Raw genomic sequence first — 19,291 nt, forward strand, 5'->3', positions numbered from 1 at the left:
GAACCACCAGCTTTCATATGTTCTCATGTTCTGAGCTAGGAACTTAAACGTTGGCTTTTTTAATTTTTAATTTTACATGGCACATATTGCAATTTTACTTTTTTCTCCAACACTGTTTTTGCATTATTTAAACCAAATTGTACATGTTTCATTATTTATTTGAGACTAAATTGATTTTATTTATGCATTATATTAAGTTAAAATATGTGTTCATTGGTCATTATTACAAAAAAATTTAAAAATAAAATAATATTTATATAGCAATTAATCGGTATTGGCCTTTTTTTGGTCCTCCAATAATCGGTATCGGCGTTGAAAACTAGAGGTCGACCGATTATGATTTTTCTCCCTGTTAGGGTTCAACCTGGTCCCCCACTAAGCTCTTTAGAAGCCTGTAGGTCAGCAGGAGAGTCTCAGTGGAGCAATGAGGAGTCTGGCCGGCTAACCAGTGACCTCACCGTATCAATGCTCCATGCTGTAATGTGATTGGAGGAGCCTTCAGTGGTACTCAGCCAGACTGAGTGCGTGTGTGTTCGTCTCAGCCAACTACTGTGCCTCCGGAGGGAAAAACATCAGGGTCTTTAATATTTCATAGCAGCTTTTCACTGTCTTGGCATTTTGAGAAAGGGGAAGGGGGGATGTTACAAGCAGAATCCCCCTGTGTGTGGTGGAGGAGAACAGAGTGTGTGTGTGTGTGTGTGTGTGTGTGTGTGTGTGTGTGTGTGTGTGTGTGTGTGTGTGTGTGTGTGTGTGTGTGTGTGTGTGTGTGTGTGTGTCCAACAGCAGAAAATCTATAACATACAGTCCTAATCAGAAATTGCATTGTCACACAGAGCATTCAGTTCTCTCTCCCGACGAGCTCTCGGTCCTACTCAAACACATCCTCCGGTTCTTATTAAACAAAAAGTTATTTCACACAGCGCATGGCATAGGCCAAGGTCCCCTTTTATGAGCCCCAATTGGCTGAAAAGGAGTCAGTGGGTTGCTGTTGCCACAGCCCATAAACGAGCAGCCATTTCCTGGGGCTTTGCACATCAGTGAGTCCTGTGGCCATCATAAAGAATTAAGGTTAATGGGGGGCTGGGTTAGCTCAGCTCACTCTCTCGTGTTCTGTGTGTGTGTGTGTGTGTGTGTGTGTGTGTGTGTAACTATCCTTGTGGGTACCAGAAGTCCTCACAAGGATAGTAAAATAAGGAACATTTGGATAAGTGGGGACATTTTTCCGGTCCACACGAGGAAAAATTATATTTTAGGCTTAGGGGTTACATTTAAGGTTACAATTAGGTTCATAATTAAGGCTATGGGTTACAGGTAGGTTTAGGAGTTAGGTATAGTTTTAGGGTTATGGGGTTAAGGTTAGGCTTGGGAGTGTATTTGAGTCAGTGTAGTATTTTCAAAAAGCGTATCAAATACATTCCAATATTCAATTACTTGATTTGTTGAAACTAAAACTAACTAGATAACTAAAGGTTATCTGAATAACTGTTTTGAAATGTTTTGAAAAGTAAAAGAAACCCAGGTTTGGTGTGTGTGTGTGTGTGTGTGTGTGTGTGTGTGTGTGTGTGTGTGTGTGTGTGTGTGTGTGTGTGTGTGTGTGTGTGTGTGTACAGACTGGGCTGAGGTGATGTAACTGCGTCTCAGGCCCATGCTCTACAGTGGGTGTATTCCTTTGGGGTTTAGGCTGGGGGTGGACACTGAACATAGAACAGACAAAAACATCCTATTCACCAAAACTATTACAGTGTGTGGCAAAACCACATTTACCGCAGAACTGAGCAGATACAACGTTTGGTAACAGAATAAACCAGAGGGAGATTTTACCGTCATTTCCAGTAAATGTTTTTAGTGTTATTCACTATGGTAATTGTTAAAAGTAGTCTTTATGCATAGAATTGTATGGATTGTTAAACTTTGAAAATCAATAGTTTTTGTTTGGCATACATTTTAAAGTGAAAAATCAGAGTCTCTGCGTAATTCTGTTACCTTAGAATTGCCCATTCCCTGACTCAGTCCTTCACTGGGACACTACTCTCATCACTGCACCCACGTTCAGCTTTCTGGTCTGGACCAACTCAGGTCCAGGAAACACAAGACACACAGATTCAGACGCAGACTTAATGTGCTGTTCTAACGTGAGGGATCCCACTTCCACAGTCCAGGGAGGGAGGAAGGGACCGTACAACAAGCCCTAGACAAAAACGCCAACAACTTCACATACAGCCACCGAGTCACTGTTCAAGACATTTACCACAGCGATAGAAGTGAGTGAAACGTTGCCCAGAACAATCCCCAGCCATTCATAACATGCCACCGTCCCTGAGTGACTACCATGTTGTTGGAGGGACCATACCGAGCCCCAGACAACCTCACACTCTTCAAATATGCTTTATGAGTATGTGGAGCGCGTTGTGTTTCAAATATGTTCCAGGGTGGTTGTGGAGGAACGGCTTGACCTCGTATGCCCTGCCGATGGTGGTGGGCTATAACTCTGACAAGACATGAAAGATGGATCGGGTGCTGGGGAATGGAAAACACCAAATGGGTTGAGGAAGGATCCGGAGTCCAAGCCCTCCATGGACCCAGGCCAGCAGAACAGTTATTGCCAGGCCCTAGGTATGGCTGTGTGACTGAGGCTAGTTACACTGACTGACACTCTCGGGGGGGGGCAGACCATATACAACAGTAATATCATTACAGTGACAGAAACTGGGTAAACAAGTACATGACCTTCCACCAGCCTACTTTCAAAAGCCTATCTAGGGTGTATCTAGGGGAAAACTAGTGAGAAGCGGTGAGTCACTAGGCCTAGCTAGGGTTATTCATGTTTAGCCCCACAGCGGTCCTGATTCCATTCCTATACAGCTTGGCCTAGCTAATGGAGCAGGGTTATTCATGTTTAGCCCCAGAGCGGTCCTGATTCCATTCCTATACAGCTAGGCCTAGCTAATGGAGCAGGGTTATTCATGTTTAGCCCCAGAGCGGTCCTGATTCCATTCCTATACAGCTAGGCCTAGCTAATGGAGCAGGGTTATTCATGTTTAGCCCCAGAGCGGTCCTGATTCCATTCCTATACAGCTAGGCCTAGCTAATGGAGCAGGGTTATTCATGTTTAGCCCCACAGTGGTCCTGATACCATTCCTGTAGAGCTAGGCCTATAGCAGCGTTACAGTATACACCCAACACTTACATGCCACTTCAGCTATCAGAATACGAAGACAGCATAGAAAAGACGGATCTAGGCCCACAAAAGTTGCATTGGCTAGAGTTATTCTAACCTGTTTGCAATCCCTTTAGCTTTGCTTGCTGGCTTGCCGGCTAGTTACAGAGGTCAGCTGGCTAGATGGCTACAGTAGTTGACAACTACCATTAAGTTATGTTATCAGATGTAGCCTGTTCCACCGTTTGCAGAATGCATTCAGGCATTTGAATAAAGCGTGACCATTTACAATCCGTTTACAATGTGACATTTAACCTCTCTTGGGTAGGGGGCAGTATTTTCACGGCCGGACGAAAAACGTACCCAGATTAAACGGCCTACTACTCGGGCCCAGGAACTAGAATATGCATATTATTAGTATATTTGGATAGAAAACACTCTGAAGTTTCTACAACTGTTTGAATGATGTCTGTGAGTATACCAGAACTCACATGGCAGGCAAAAATCTAACCAGGAAGTGGGAAATCTGGTGCTTGTAGACCTTTCAAGTCATTGCCTATTGAACACACAGTGACTTAGGGCTCATTTTGCACTTCCTAAGGCTTCCACTAGATGTCAACAGTCTTTAGAAAGTTGTTTGAGGCGTCTATGGTGAACAGAGAGCGAACAGAGGAAGTTGTTGACTCAGGAAAGCACATGAGTTCCTTGGCGCACGTTCACGTGAGGGGTAGCTGTGTTCCAAAACGTTTTTCAAGACACTGGAATCGTCCGGTTGGAATATTATTGAAGTTCTAAGTTAAAAAGGCCCTAAAGATTGATGCTATGTGTGAGTGGGGTTCTCAGATTTAAGGGGTGGTACTGCTGCTGCTGCTGGGGTGGAGGGGTTAGGGGTTGTGTGAGTGGGGTTCTCAGATTTAAGGGGTTGGTGGGGTGTATGTCTGCCTCAGATCAGAGACTGACTGGCCCAGGCTGAGCTGCACTAATCTGAGGGGGCAAAACAAACACTTTGAAGCACGAACAGTCACACACTGGCTACGGTTCTGTGCTCCAAGCGCCACTGGACACACACACACACACACACACCTCTGTGCACCAAGGACAAAACTTTGGCCACAGAATTCTTCAACTCACTCAGCACACTGCTACAGTGAGTCAAAAGGAAGTTTGACTGGAAGAAAAACATCCACCAGGATACATCATTGTACTTATTTAAGATATTTAAATGAATGACAGTTTATTCACTAATAATCCTAATCCCGGTTGGTCTACCCTATAGGCTATGCTTTGATATAGAATCTAGTTAGACTAAATATTCTATTTCTGCTCCCTCATAATGACTAACTACAGTCTAGCAACACAACAAAGACTACCTTGCCTGTCTCTAATGTCTATAAACTACAGGTACTGATCTACAATAACAGAAAGGCCATGTCCTTAGAGAGAGCAGAGAGCAGAGAGAGCAGAGAGAGCAGAGAGAGCAGAGAGAGAGAGCAGGGAGAGAGAGCAGGGAGAGAGAGAGAGAGAGAGAGAGCAGGGAGAGAGAGAGAGAGAGAGCAGGGAGAGAGAGAGAGAGAGCAGGGAGAGAGAGAGAGAGAGAGCAGGGAGAGAGAGAGAGAGAGAGCAGGGAGAGAGAGAGAGAGAGAGCAGGGAGAGAGAGAGAGAGAGAGCAGGGAGAGAGAGAGAGAGAGCAGGGAGAGAGAGAGAGAGAGCAGGGAGAGAGAGAGAGAGCAGGGAGAGAGAGAGAGAGCAGGGAGAGAGAGAGAGAGCAGGGAGAGAGAGAGAGAGAGCAGGGAGAGAGAGAGAGAGAGCAGGGAGAGAGAGAGAGAGAGCAGGGAGAGAGAGAGAGAGAGCAGGGAGAGAGAGCGAGAGAGCAGGGAGAGAGAGAGAGAGCAGGGAGAGAGAGAGAGAGAGAGAGCAGGGAGAGAGAGAGAGAGAGAGCAGGGAGAGAGAGAGAGAGAGAGCAGGGAGAGAGAGAGAGAGAGCAGGGAGAGAGAGAGAGAGAGCAGGGAGAGAGAGAGAGAGCAGGGAGAGAGAGAGAGAGAGAGCAGGGAGAGAGAGAGAGAGCAGGGAGAGAGAGAGAGAGAGCAGGGAGAGAGAGAGAGAGAGCAGGGAGAGAGAGAGAGCAGGGAGAGAGAGAGAGGAGAGAGAGAGAGAGAGAGCAGGGAGAGAGAGAGAGAGAGCAGGGAGAGAGAGAGCAGGACAAAGGGGGGGGTAAAGAATGGCAGACTGTCTCAATAGATCAGGGCGGCTCAGAGTGTCTGCTGCCCCTCCCCCTCCATCTGTCCCCCTGCCCCGACTACTTCCCCTCTCCACCCTCCAAGCATTGTGTGTCCCCTCATAAAAACTTGTGGCCAGCCAAACTGGATCAGTCAGTGGTAGCCTGGTAAATGACACTGCATCAGCAAGCAAAACATTGGGGGGGGTAGGCCTAAATGATACCAAACACTTCCTGAACTCTACCTTTACAGCTTCCATGTCTAGGGGAAATCTAAGGGTGTGTGCACCTGCCCTGCCAGTCATTCACCTGCTAGCTAGTTAGATATTTCCTCTCTTCCCCTCAGCTCAAAACAGCAGGCAAACACATCCTGTTTCAGTTAGCACAGCTGGAGTAGAGACAATGTGTGTGTGCCTGTCTGCGTCTGGGGAGGTCTCAACACCAACATCAAACACACTGGGAAAAGGCCAATGTTCGTTCAGCCAAGATGCAATACTAACTGAAAGTTGAAAAGGTTCAACCATTAGATGGACAGGGAGGATCTAGCCTGGACCCCTGGACCAAAATACGTTGTGCTTCATTTGATTTCAACTGATGAAAGGTATTGCAGACCACCCTGGATGTTGCTTTAGGGCCTTTGCTTAATGCTTAACCTGTTAGGGCTAGGGGGCAGTATTGACACGGCCTGATAAAAAACGTACCCGATTTAATCTGGTTACTACTCCTGCCCAGTAACTAGAATATGCATATAATTATTGGCTTTGGATAGAAAACACCCTAAAGTTTCTAAAACTGTTTGAATGGTGTCTGTGAGTATAACAGAACTCATATGGCAGGCCAAAACCTGAGAAGATTCCATGCAGGAAGTGGCCTGTCTGACAAGTTGTGTTTCATCTTGGCTCTTTTTATTGAAGACTGAGGATCTTTGCTATAACGTGACACTTACTACGGCTCCCATAGGCTCTCAGAGCCCGGGAAAAAGCTGAACGATATCGAGGCAGCCTCTGGCTGAAACACTTTATCGCGTTTGGCAAGTGGCCGATCAGAGTACTATGGGCTTAGGCGCGTGCCCGAGTCGACCCCATGCTTTATTTTCTTTCGTCTGTTTACCTAAACGCAGATTCCCGGTCGGAATATTATCGCTTTTTTATGAGAAAAATGGCATAAAAATTGATTTTAAACAGCGGTTGACATGCTTCGAAGTACGGTAATGGAATATTTCGAGAAAAAAAATTGTCACGAATTGCGCCATGCTCATCACCCTTATTTACCCTTTCGGATAGTGTCTTGAACGCACGAACAAAACGCCGCTATTTGGATATAACAATGGATTATTTTCAACCAAACCAACATTTGTTATTGAAGTAGAAGTCCTGGGAGTGCATTCTGACGAAGACAGCAAAGGTAATAACATTTTTCTTATAGTAAATCTGACTTTGGTGAGTGCTAAACTTGCTGGGTGTCTAAATAGCTAGCCCTGCGATGTCGGGCTATCTACTGAGAATATTGCAAAATGTGCTTTCACCGAAAAGCTATTTTAAAAATCGGACATATCGAGTGCATAGAGGAGTTCTGTATCTATAATTCTTAAAATAATTGTTATGCTTTTTGTGAACGTTTATCGTGAGTAATTTAGTAAATTCACCGGCAGTGTTCGGTGGGAATGCTAGTCACATGCTAGTCACATGCTAATGTAAAAAGCTGGTTTTTGATATAAATATGAACTTGATTGAACAAAACATGCATGTATTGTATAACATAATGTCCTAGGGTTGTCATCTGATGAAGATCATCAAAGGTTAGTGCTACATTTAGCTGTGGTTTGGGTTTATGTGACATTATATGCTAGCTTGAAAAATGGGTGTCTGATTATTTCTGGCTGGGTACTCTGCTGACAATCTAATGTTTTGCTTTCGTTGTAAAGCCTTTTTGAAATCGGACAGTGTGGTTAGATTAACGAGAGTCTTGTCTTTAAAATGGTGTAAAATAGTCATATGTTTGAAAAATTGAAGTTTTTGCATTTTTGAGGAATTTGAATAACGCGCCACGGGATTACACTAGCTGTTGAGTAGGTGGGACACAAGCGTCCCACCTAGCCCATAGAGGTTAACCTAATATTGCCAAGGAAACACTAGCCTGAGCACTGCAACTAAAACAAACGAACAGAGAGACTAGCCTGAGCACTGCAACTAAAACAAACAAACTGACATTGACACAAGCCTGAGCACTGCAACTAAAAACAAACTGACAGACACAAGCCTGAGCACTGCAACTAAAACAAACAAAACAAACTGACAGACACAAGCCTGAGCACTGCAACTAAAAACAAACAAAACAAACTGACAGACACAAGCCTGAGCACTGCAACTAAAAACAAACTGACAGACACAAGCCTGAGCACTGCAACTAAAAACAAACAAAACAAACTGACAGACACAAGCCTGAGCACTGCAACTAAAAACAAACTGACAGACACAAGCCTGAGCACTGCAGCTAAAACAAACTGACAGACACAAGCCTGAGCACTGCAGCTAAAACAAACAAAACAAACTGACAGACACAAGCCTGAGCACTGCAGCTAAAACAAACAAACTGACAGACAGAGACACAAGCCTGAGCACTGCAGCTAAAACAAACAAAACAACAGAGAGACACAAGCCTGAGCACTGCAGCTAAAACAAACAAACTGACAGACAGAGACACAAGCCTGAGCACTGCAGCTAAAACAAACTAAAATAGACAGACACTTTCTGGTTGACTCGCTCAACAAAGGTGTTTAATCTCAATCTGTCTGGGCCAGATCCCTCAGAGCCATCAAAATGTCTCCTCACACCCACCCACACACCCTTACATTTCAAAGCAGGTACCTGAGTCACAGTCCAGACTGTATTGTTCTCTAGTGATGTGATACACACTGGTTCACTGAGAGTGTGTCTGTCTGCGTCTGGCTTCTCTGTGCTGTAATTACCACTGGCTGCTCAACTCAAGTCATTGTTTGATTTGTCTGACAGAAAGTGGATACTGCTGTATGAGACATCTCTCTTTCTGTTCCTTCGGTGTGTGTCTCGGTCTCTGTGTGTGTGTGTGTGTGTGTGTGTGTGTAGTCTTGGCAGATGGGTACAGATGGACAGTGTTGCCTGTCTGCTCTGCCTGGTAGCTCCAGCGTGTACCATCACCATACCTCATTCATCCAGAACCAGGAGGGTTTTGTGTGACGATTCCCCGGTGTATGTGGGCACCGGGTCATCTGCATTTTTGGCTTGTTGACTGCTTCTGTGTCCAAGCAGAGGGCATCATGGGTATTGAGCGCATGTGTGTGTGCGTGCTGTGCCAGGTCTGGTCGTGGTATTAAGTGTGAGTGCCCCAATAGTGGTCTCCACGCTCCCTCCATGCGCTGAGTGGGTGCGGGGCTTTTAGTGTGTGTGTGTGTGTGGTTAGTCAGCCCAGAGGAATGTGCTGCGGCTGGTTGCTGGGGCCTTGGGGAGGGTGTGGGCTGCTGTTTGGTTAGCAACTGCTGCTCTGTGTGGAGGCGGCAGGGTTAGGTTATATTAGTGAGAGAAAGCTCTACTCTGCTTTGCCTTGGCCTGACCACTATCTGTGGGGGAGAAGAACAGAGAAAGCTCTACTCTGCTTTGCTTTGCCCTGACCACTATCTGTGGGGGAGAGGGACACTAACTCCACACAGACAACAAGCCTGCTTTGTGTCCTATTGGCCACGACTACAGCCACGACTACCAGCACCACCATACTGAACAAAATTATTAAACGCAACAATTTCAACGATTTTACTGAGTTAGCGTTCATATAAGGATATTGAACCTAAATTTAAGTAGGCAAGTCAGTTAAGAACAAATTCTTATTTACAATGACGGCCTAGGAACAGTGGGTTAACTGCCTTGTTCAGGGGCAGAACGACAGATTTTTACCTTGTCAGCTCGGGGATTCGATCTAGAAACCTTTTGGTTACTGGCCCAACGCTCTAACCACTAGGCTACCTACCGCCCACATGACTGGGCAGGGGCACATCCATAGGCCCACCCACTGGGGAGCCAGGCGCAGACAATCTGAATGAGTTTTCCACCACAAAAAGGCTTTATTACCATGAGAAATACTCCTCAGTTTCATCAGCTGTCCGGGTGGATGATTGATCTTGATAGGCCACACCTGTCAGGTGGATGGATTATCTTGGCAAAGGAGAAATGCTCACTAACAGGGATGTAAACAAATGTGTACAAAACTGGAGAGAAATAAGCTTTTTGTGTGTTTGGAGAATGTCTGGGATATTTTATTTCAGCTTATGAAACCAACACTTTACATGATGCGCTTGTATTTTTCAGTACTTTCCATGTTGTGTTTATATATATTTTTTCAGTACTTTACATGTGCGCGCCAAGGATACTGTTCGTTTTTCGATTTTAATTCGTAAATCTGTTTCAGTTAGTTTTTAGACCTGATTTGCTTTTTGATTTAAAAATATTTGATATAATTTTCTATTATTTAGTGTTAGGGACAGAAAGCATGCTGGGAGGCTAGGAGACGTGTTGTATAGTGTTTTGGGGGGGATGTCGCTTCTTGCAATGGGATCGGGGGGCAGTTCATATTATAAAGTCAAGCTCAATGTGACTTATATGGTAGAATGAAACTCTCACCCATGCTGACAACAATCCAATGCTTTTTAACTTGTCAGAGGCTGCAGATCCGCAGGTAAACGACCCCCCCCCGCCCTGGATTCTGCTTCCCCCAGAGCTGAAGATCCCAATCACTGGGTTTCTTTACCTCTACTTTATACCCACATTGCTGTGGTCACTCTCCCTTCACATTTCTCACTGTCAAATCGTGAATGATAATTCTTCAAGTTTTACCAGTGAACTGTCCATGCAGCATCTGCATATTAACCATGTGATCTCAATCACTTTCATGGGAATATTCATTCAGATCAACTTGAGTTATACAGTGTCTTTTTGAATTAAATACAGTGAGGAAATTTTGGAGCAGATTGTGTTAAAGAGGCATAGCCTAGTGACACACTTGAGTTTTGGCAACATCCTGAAATATCATAAGAAATTAGGTGGCGTTTCTTGTCTTACAGTAACTTTATACTATGCAATTACATTTGGCAGGGGCGGCAGGTAGCGTTGGACCAGTAACCGAAAGGTCACTGGTTCGAATACCGGAGCCAACAAGGTGAAAAACCTGTCGCTGTGCCCTTGAGCAAGGTAATTTATCCTAATTGCTCCAGGGGTGCTGTACAACAGTGACCCAGGCCGTGACCCCATTCCCTGTGGGTGTGTCTCAGGGGGAGTTGGGATATGCAAGAAACACATTTCCAAAACCCACTTGTGTGTAACAGGACAAATATAAGCACCCCACAAATAATACATTTTTATTAATTTCTGTTATGAAGAATACTATCACTATGTGATCTTGCAGACTTTGATCTCACATCATTAAAGGAGCACCATTCACCAGAGTAGCCTGTTCTCTACGAGTAGAGATGGTGTTAAGTAGAGTACTGCACATGAGCAGAAGCTTCGGGACCTTTAGTGTTCAGGAAGAGGAGTCCCGAAAAGTCAAGATCCGCAGCAACAGTTTCAACTATAGTAGTACGTGTTAGAAGACTGACGTTAGCTACCTAGACTGTTTTTCCATGTTAGCTAGCGATGCCTCGGGACAAGCTAGGCCTCGGGACAAGCTAGGCCTTTTTGAAACATCTCCATCTCCTGGCTGCATTTACGCACCAGATTCAGCAGCTTGAAAACCACATTAGATTTTTAGAATCTATTTTTTTTTTTTAGATGAACATAATTCATGATGGTTTATATTTTAGCTTTGTTGGTTTTTGGAGTCAATGTTAATATCATGACATACTTTATCTAATAGACACCAGCACCCACGCTTCTATTGATGTACAACAGCACTGTAGACCACTTGTGGTGGGGAAACCAATCTGTTTAATCTTTTTGTTATCAGCTCAAGTTCCTCCCTCTGTTCTTCCTGCTCCCATCTCTCTCCCTCCCCACTTCCTCTCCCTTAGTGTTGTCACGATACCAGAATTTTGACTTCGATACCGATACCAGGTTAAGTAACAATACTCAATACTCTTTACCAAAACAATACTACAGTAAATAAATAAGGCATATTAGCCAAAGTCACAGAATGGCCCTTAATCCAGACACACACTCAGGGACTGTCTTTCTCATGCTCAAACATGCTGCAGTGTGAGTCGGTGGCACCAGACTGCAGCCCTGCAGCCAGAGGGACGTGTGTGGACAAGACAGGCTGCTGCTCCCGGGTCCTGGCCCAGAACCAAGAGTGAGAGAGAGAATTCTGTGCCGTCTGTTGCAGTTCTGCTCTCTCAGCTCTGCTCCACAGTAAAGGCCTACAGTTTGGGACGGGTCAAGAGGGAAGACCAGTTAAAATACAGTCAACTCATGAAACTAATTGACAATTGCTCCTAATTTTCAAATAGGATTGTGAATTCCATTCTATTTTATTCATTTTAATGTATTGAATTGACAGCCGCTGAGAAGGAATTGACTCTGGAAGTGTCTTCCTCCTAATCATTAAAACTGTTGATTTTATTTAACTAGGCAAGTCAGTTAAGAACAAATTCTTATTTACAATGACGACCTAGCAGGGAACAGTTGTTCCCTTTGTTCAGGGGCAGAAAGACAGATTTTTACCTTGTCAGCTCGGGGATTCGATCTAGCAACCTTTCGGTTACTGGCCCAATGCTCTAACCACTAGGCTACCTGCTGGTTACTGGCCCAATGCTCTAACCACTAGGCTACCTGCTGGTTACTGGCCCAATGCTCTAACCACTAGGCTACCTGCTGGTTACTGGCCCAATGCTCTAACCACTAGGCTACCTGCTGGTTACTGGCCCAATGCTCTAACCACTAGGCTACCTGCTGGTTACTGGCCCAATGCTCTAACCACTAGGCTACCTGCTGGTTACTGGCCCAATGCTCTAACCACTAGGCTACCTGCTGGTTACTGGCCCAATGCTCTAACCACTAGGCTACCTGCTGGTTACTGGCCCAATGCTCTAACCACTAGGCTACCTGCTGGTTACTGGCCCAATGCTCTAACCACTAGGCTACCTGCTGGTTACTGGCCCAATGCTCTAACCAGTAGGCTACCTGCTGGTTACTGGCCCAACGCTCTAACCAGTAGGCTACCTGCTGGTTACTGGCCCAACGCTCTAACCACTAGGCTACCTGCTGGTTACTGGCCCAACGCTCTAACCACTAGGCTACCTGCTGGTTACTGGCCCAATGCTCTAACCACTAGACTACCTGCTGGTTACTGGCCCAAGGCTCTAACCACTAGGCTACCTGCTGGTTACTGGCCCAACGCTCTAACCACTAGGCTACCTGCTGGTTACTGGCCCAATGCTCTAACCACTAGGCTACCTGCTGGTTACTGGCCCAACGCTCTAACCACTAGGCTACCTGCTGGTTACTGGCCCAACGCTCTAACCACTAGGCTACCTGCTGGTTACTGGCCCAACGCTCTAACCACTAGGCTACCTGCTGGTTACTGGCCCAACGCTCTAACCACTAGGCTACCTGCTGGTTACTGGCCCAACGCTCTAACCACTAGGCTACCTGCTGGTTACTGGCCCAACGCTCTAACCACTAGGCTACCTGCTGGTTACTGGCCCAACGCTCTAACCACTAGGCTACCTGCCGCCTCGAAATTGTTGATGCAAAAATCTAACATAATAAAAACATCCCCATCAAAATCCAGCAGTTTAAACTAGGGATGTCTGTTTGTTTTCAATGGGCTGCGTCTCAATACACTGCACCCCCCACGTCGGCCTTCCGCACCTGTGGTGGAAAGTGGCAGAGCTACAGTGCTGTTTGTCAGACCAGGGGACATCCCTAAAAATTTGACTTCTCACAAAACGTCTGTAGCGAGCGTAAAGTTTGACCTAATAACTGATATGACCACTATGGTGAGCCTCTCACCAACACCATGGTGTTCTCCGTTTTGCTCTAAGACCCCCACAAGCTACGGACTAGTCTGAAGTCGGTACCGCCGATGTGCCAACTTCTGTCTGTAGCGTCCAGATCGTTTGAGATACAAACTAATATGACCCCACTATGGAAAGGGGAGACTCATGAAAACAATAGTGTTGTCCATTTTGCTTTAGGAAGGCCACACGTGTCACCTAGCCTACAGTTCACTAAACCACATTTAAAGGACAGGGAGAGAACATTCGTCTTCTCCCCACTCAAACACCGCAGGCTCGTTCACTTAACAGCCGCCTCCACCGGCTCTGAGAAAGTCACTTTTAAATGACTTGACAGATGTGAGAATGTTTGTTTTAGGCGGAAATGGGCCTCTAAGCAGGCCTCTCATACCAAAGTTCCTGCCAGTGCCATTGCTCAGGAGAGCGAGAGCGAGAGAGACATCACAAAGCCATAAGTACACACTGCAGAATGATTAAGACATGAATTTGGCCCAGAGCCCTAGTTACTCAGAGCTACACATTATTTAAAAAGCAAAAAATGACTGTCAAAACCACAAAAGTGTAGAGAGGCTAAGAAGCATGCCGAGCAATAGCTTTGCACCACAAAATAAGATAAACTCTGGGTAGAAAACTGCCATTTGTTGCGCAACATTTTAGAAAAGAAAAATCTAACAAGAAATAAGACTACTGGTTTCCAAACAAACAAATCATGAACTTGATGTTTTGTATTCAGACAATCAGGAGGGGAAAAAGAATGATGAGGTCTAAAACTGCTCCATGACCCACTAGGCCAGCTATAGGCTAGAATTCTCTCTGATTACACGGCTTCTTAGAGGAGATTGCTGCTGTTAAACCCATTTGAAACATTATCTAACAACTCAGGGCCTCTAAATCCACACCGGGCACTGAGGCTTTAGTGTTTAACGCAGCTCCTGTTTCAATATGAAATGATTGTGCTTCGTTCAGATCAGGTCAGTTGCTCAACCTCCTCAGGTTTAGGATTTGGGGTCTAGATCTGGCAGGTCGGTTGCTCAACTTCCTCAGGTTTAGGATTTGGGGTCTAGATCTGGCAGGTCGGTTGCTCAACTTCCTCAGGTTTAGGATTTGGGGTCTAGATCTGGCAGGTCGGTTGCTCAACTTCCTCAGGTTAAGGATTTGGGGTCTAGATCAGTGAGTACCTTGATCTGATGTGTTACTGGGGAATCCCATGTAGACTTCCCTCAATGGACCTTTCCATGGATTTCATCTCAGAAGGATTCAAAACATCATATATTTATTTTGGGCCAATCTGGCATGAACTGCTCTAAAAACAGAAAGCCTAAGTGGGTAATAACCATTGTTCATAGTAAATTATTCAAAGTAGGCCTATTTACTGGGAGTTCAATTCTCAATTGAATGTAACAATATGACAACATTTTACAGACATTTTTTAATTCTCATTTGTCAACTAGGGTCTCCTCACAAACACCTGTCCTATAGGCTACACATGTTACCGTTCCATACAAGTCCACCAGCATCAGCTCTATCAAGCCAGCTGTGACTCAGTGAAACCCGGCACAGTACAGAGAGCGTGGTGAGTTAGCGTAGCTTAGCTAGCTCATCAGCTGTGACTCAGTGAAACCCGGCACAGTACAGAGAGCGTGGTGAGTTACCGTAGCTTAGCTAGCTCATCAGCTGTGACTCAGTGAAACCCGGAGCACAGTACAGAGAGCGTGGTGAGTTAGCGTAGCTAGCTCATCAGCTGTGACTCAGTGAAACCCGGCACAGTACAGAGAGCGTGGTGAGTTACCGTAGCTTAGCTAGCTCATCAGCTGTGACTCAGTGAAACCCGGCACAGTACAGAGAGCGTGGTGAGTTAGCGTAGCTAGCTCATCAGCTGTGACTCAGTGAAACCCGGAGCACAGTACAGAGAGCGTGGTGAGTTAGCGTAGCTTAGCTAGCTCATCAGCTGTGAGGATAGTGATGAGGCGCTGGGGAATGCATGTGTCAGCCAGGAGAGCTCCCCCATGACCACCTCGACAGGCCTGAGCAAGCAGCTGCTGTCAGCCCCACCACAGGGGAATAAACAGGAACAGACCTCCTGGGCCGTTATTCAGGGGCAGGAAGTCCCCCTAAGCACTGCTCTAGGATCAGCTTTCCCCATTCCAGTCCCAGCATTGACTATATGACACTGGTCTGTGACAAGGGCTTTTGCACTACAGCCAGGGTATTAGGGAGATATTAGCATATTATACTTCCGGCCCGGATATCTTCAGCGCTCCAAGCCTGGCTAAGAGGATATTCAATTGACTAAAGAATGCACAACACTTGTGATGGTCAAACAAGAATGTGGGAGTGGCTGATTAGCTAAGTATATCCAACTTTAGCCCACACCACCGCAGCTTGCTAACCCACAGTCCATATCAGACAATAGTGGAGATGGGATTTTGAAGGCCGATTCATTGATAAAGATGTGAGATGTTATTTTGTTGCAGACACAAGAAGAAAAACGTGTGTATTAACTGCTGAAATTCAAGGGACACATCACTGACATTGACTAAAGTTTCAGGCAATCACAGGTCTGCTTTGTGGTGAGGTTCTGAAATAACAGCGACAGCAGTAGGGACACAGAAGTTACCCAAACTTAAGCATTACATACTAGTGTGGCTGCAAATAAACCAAACAGGACATGAAAGCTCTCTAAACAATAAACATGGATGAGTTTACAAACAACACATTGACTGAGCTGACAAGGAGGTGGAAGTAGATGCTAGTTTCTCAGCATTACAGGTGACATGACAAGCTGACAAGGATGCAGCTGAAGAACTAGGCTAGGCCTAATTGATGGTTTTAAAGAGAATACGTTTGAGTACTGTGTAAGGGTTGAAATCTGTCAAGACAGCAGTGGATGTATTGCACTGCATGGCGAAAACGATGATTCAGTCTCGCCTACGCACCACCCTAGTAGAAAGCGCCCCAGATTAAGGCCAAATTATATAACTTCGTCACTCATTTGTGTTTAGACTTTCACAGCTGTCTATTGCACTATGCAGATTCGCCTCGTTTTCTGCATCATAAATATATCTACCGAGCGTAGTGTGTAGTTTGCTAGTTAGGACAGTGAACTAGAATTCGTTGTGCAACAAAAGTGGCATGTAATGATGATTGTTGAAAACAAACATGGGCAACCCTCAAAACATTCAACGCTGGCTAGCTAGCTACATTTGCTACCTAGCGATGTTTACTGTACTATGATTGCTGATGCAGACTGTATAACTTGCTCAGTTAGCTAGCTGGCTAACGTTAGTTAGCTAGTTACCTACCCATGGTTTGTGCAGGATGCCCAAAAGCCAAACTATTCTTGAATGAGAAATATTCAATGGCTACAATATCAAATTGTTTGCGAGTAAGGGAAAGCTACAACTGGAAAGTCCAACCTAACTACCTAGCCAGTTTTGTGTTTGAAAACTGTCACATTCAATCGATTCTATTTCTTGCGCAAACATTGCAATGTATGTTTCTAGACGCCTACCTTGGTATGGTAATACATTTCGTGTTGATATTCTGTGTCGTGATGGCTTTTTCCAATTCATCCAGTTGCCCTGTTTTCTTCAACTTCTTCACCAGGCTTTTCACAGCTTTTTCACACCATTTCTCCTCCTGTCCGTTCTGTTCGCCTTTTTTCCAACCCAAAAGCCTTTTCACAATGGGGGGAGTAAAAGGCAAAATTGACATCTTGAGGTCAGTAAAGTCCTTCCAGTACTGTGGTCCTTGGTTTCGCAAGATACAGATGTAAATATGTTGTAAAACTATCCAAAGGACAAAATGAAGTGGTCGCTTGAACAACGACTTAGTTAAATGCACACATAGGCTGCACAGCCAAAGTTGATGTGTAGCTAGCAGTGTTAGTGCAGCCAGACCAGCTCTGTCTCAGCGACTACCGCACACTATTCACATCACTAACACTCCGCCGCGAAACCTAGTTCGCTCTAGTCCATTCTAAATGCATTCTCCATCCTCGCCTAAATTAAAGCCGTAGGTGAAAACATGGGTCATTTTGGACTAAGGATTTTGAATAAAAAAATATGTAATATGGCCTCCTACGCGTTGGTATACGTGTGATTATCAACGAAGTTTGGCCAAATTCATAGTCATCCGCCGTCGTAGGCTCTGTCTGAAGTCGACTAAAAAGTCTGCTTCAAATGCAAACGCAGGACGACTACCCTCCGTAGACTCCCCACTCAGACTGCCAAGTAGATCTGTGAAGCCCATAGGCTGCAGCTGACCAAAATGTGCTGCATCTGCATTGCATGGGCCCTGCCTTTCGCCCGGCCCCCCGCCCCACCGGCCTGGTCCATGGTCCCGGCCCATACCAATTGCCAACAGTTGTGATAAAAACTCCACATAACGCTTAGGGCCTGATCAATGATGTAACATTCCACAATGCATGCAGCACCATCACGTAATAAAACACAGAGGCCTATAGAAGATCACTAGGTTCCTTTCATCAATGAGAACTGACATTGTACACAACAACCTTATGCATATTGCATAAAGTGTGTAATCTCTGCTCATTATTAGAAACAAATAACATAAACAATATTTCAGTCCAGAAGTCAGGAGAGGCTTTGCTCTTGTCTAAGCATTTGGGAAACTTTTTAAAGGGGTCCACTCCCAATGTGTTCCAGATTATTGGACAGAATCCACACAACACACCACTGAAGGACCTGTCATACTTTCCTCTCCGTAGAACACAATCTTAAAACTGTGATTGCTACAAGACTGTGGCAATCAAATAAAATTGTATTTGTCACACATGCCGAATACAAAAGGTGTAGACTTTTACTGTGAGATGCTTACTTACAAGCCCTTTCCCAACAATGCAAAGTTAAACAGTAAGAAACATGTGCAAAAAAGGAAATAGTAAAATAATAAAATAACAGTAATGAAACTATATACAAGGAGTACCAGTACCCAGTCAATGTGCAGGGATACGGGGTAGTTCAGGTAATAATGATGCTATAAGGAGTACCCGTACCGAGTCAATGTGCAGGGATACGGGGTAGTTCAGGTAATAACGAGGCTATATACAAGGAGTACCCGTACCGAGTCAATGTGCAGGGATACGGGGTAGTTGAGGTAATAACGAGGCTATATACAAGGAGTACCAGTACCGAGTCAATGTGCAGGGATACGGGGTAGTTCAGGTAATAATGAGGCTATAAGGAGTACCCGTACCGAGTCAATGTGCAGGGATACGGGGTAGTTCAGGTAATAATGAGGCTATAAGGAGTACCCATACCCAGTCAATGTGCAGGGATACGGGGTAGTTCAGGTAATAATGAGGCTATATACAAGGAGTACCAGTACCGAGTCAATGTGCAGGGATACGGGGTAGTTGAGGTAATAACGAGGCTATATACAAGGAGTACCAGTACCCAGTCAATGTGCAGGGATACGGGGTAGTTGAGGTAATAATGAGGCTATAAGGAGTACCAGTACTGAGTCAATGTGCAGGGATACCAGGTAGTTGAGGTAATAATGAGGCTATAAGGAGTACCAGTACTGAGTCAATGTGCAGGGATACGGGGTAGTTGAGGTAATAACGAGGCTATATACAAGGAGTACCAGTACCCAGTCAATGTGCAGGGATACGGGGTAGTTGAGGTAATAATGAGGCTATATACAAGGAGTACCAGTACCCAGTCAATGTGCAGGGATACAGGGTAGTTGAGGTAATAATGAGGCTATAAGGAGTACCAGTACTGAGTCAATGTGGAGGGGTACCAGGTTGTGGAGGTAATAACAAGGCTATATACAAGGAGTACCAGTACCGAGTCAATGTGCAGGGGTATGAGGTAGTTGAGGTAATAACGAGACTATATACAATGAGTACCAGTACTGAGTCAATGTGCAGGGATACCAGGTAGTTGAGGTAATAACGAGACTATAAGGAGTACCA

General features: G+C 45.1%; 1 protein-coding gene across 1 annotated transcript in view; it reads right to left on the minus strand.

The window, feature by feature from the left end:
- The window catches only part of LOC106593212 (mothers against decapentaplegic homolog 3), a 124,818-nt gene extending 107,305 nt beyond the window's left edge, over window positions 1-17,513 (minus strand). The window contains exon 1 of the mRNA XM_045689586.1: window positions 16,862-17,513. Coding sequence (XP_045545542.1) covers window positions 16,862-17,064 — 203 coding nt within the window. The 5' untranslated portion in view covers window positions 17,065-17,513. The remainder of the gene's footprint in view (window positions 1-16,861) is intronic.
- Between the last annotated feature and the right edge of the window lie 1,778 nt (window positions 17,514-19,291).

Source organism: Salmo salar, chromosome ssa11, assembly GCF_905237065.1.
Source record: "Salmo salar chromosome ssa11, Ssal_v3.1, whole genome shotgun sequence".
Taxonomy (NCBI): domain Eukaryota; kingdom Metazoa; phylum Chordata; class Actinopteri; order Salmoniformes; family Salmonidae; genus Salmo; species Salmo salar.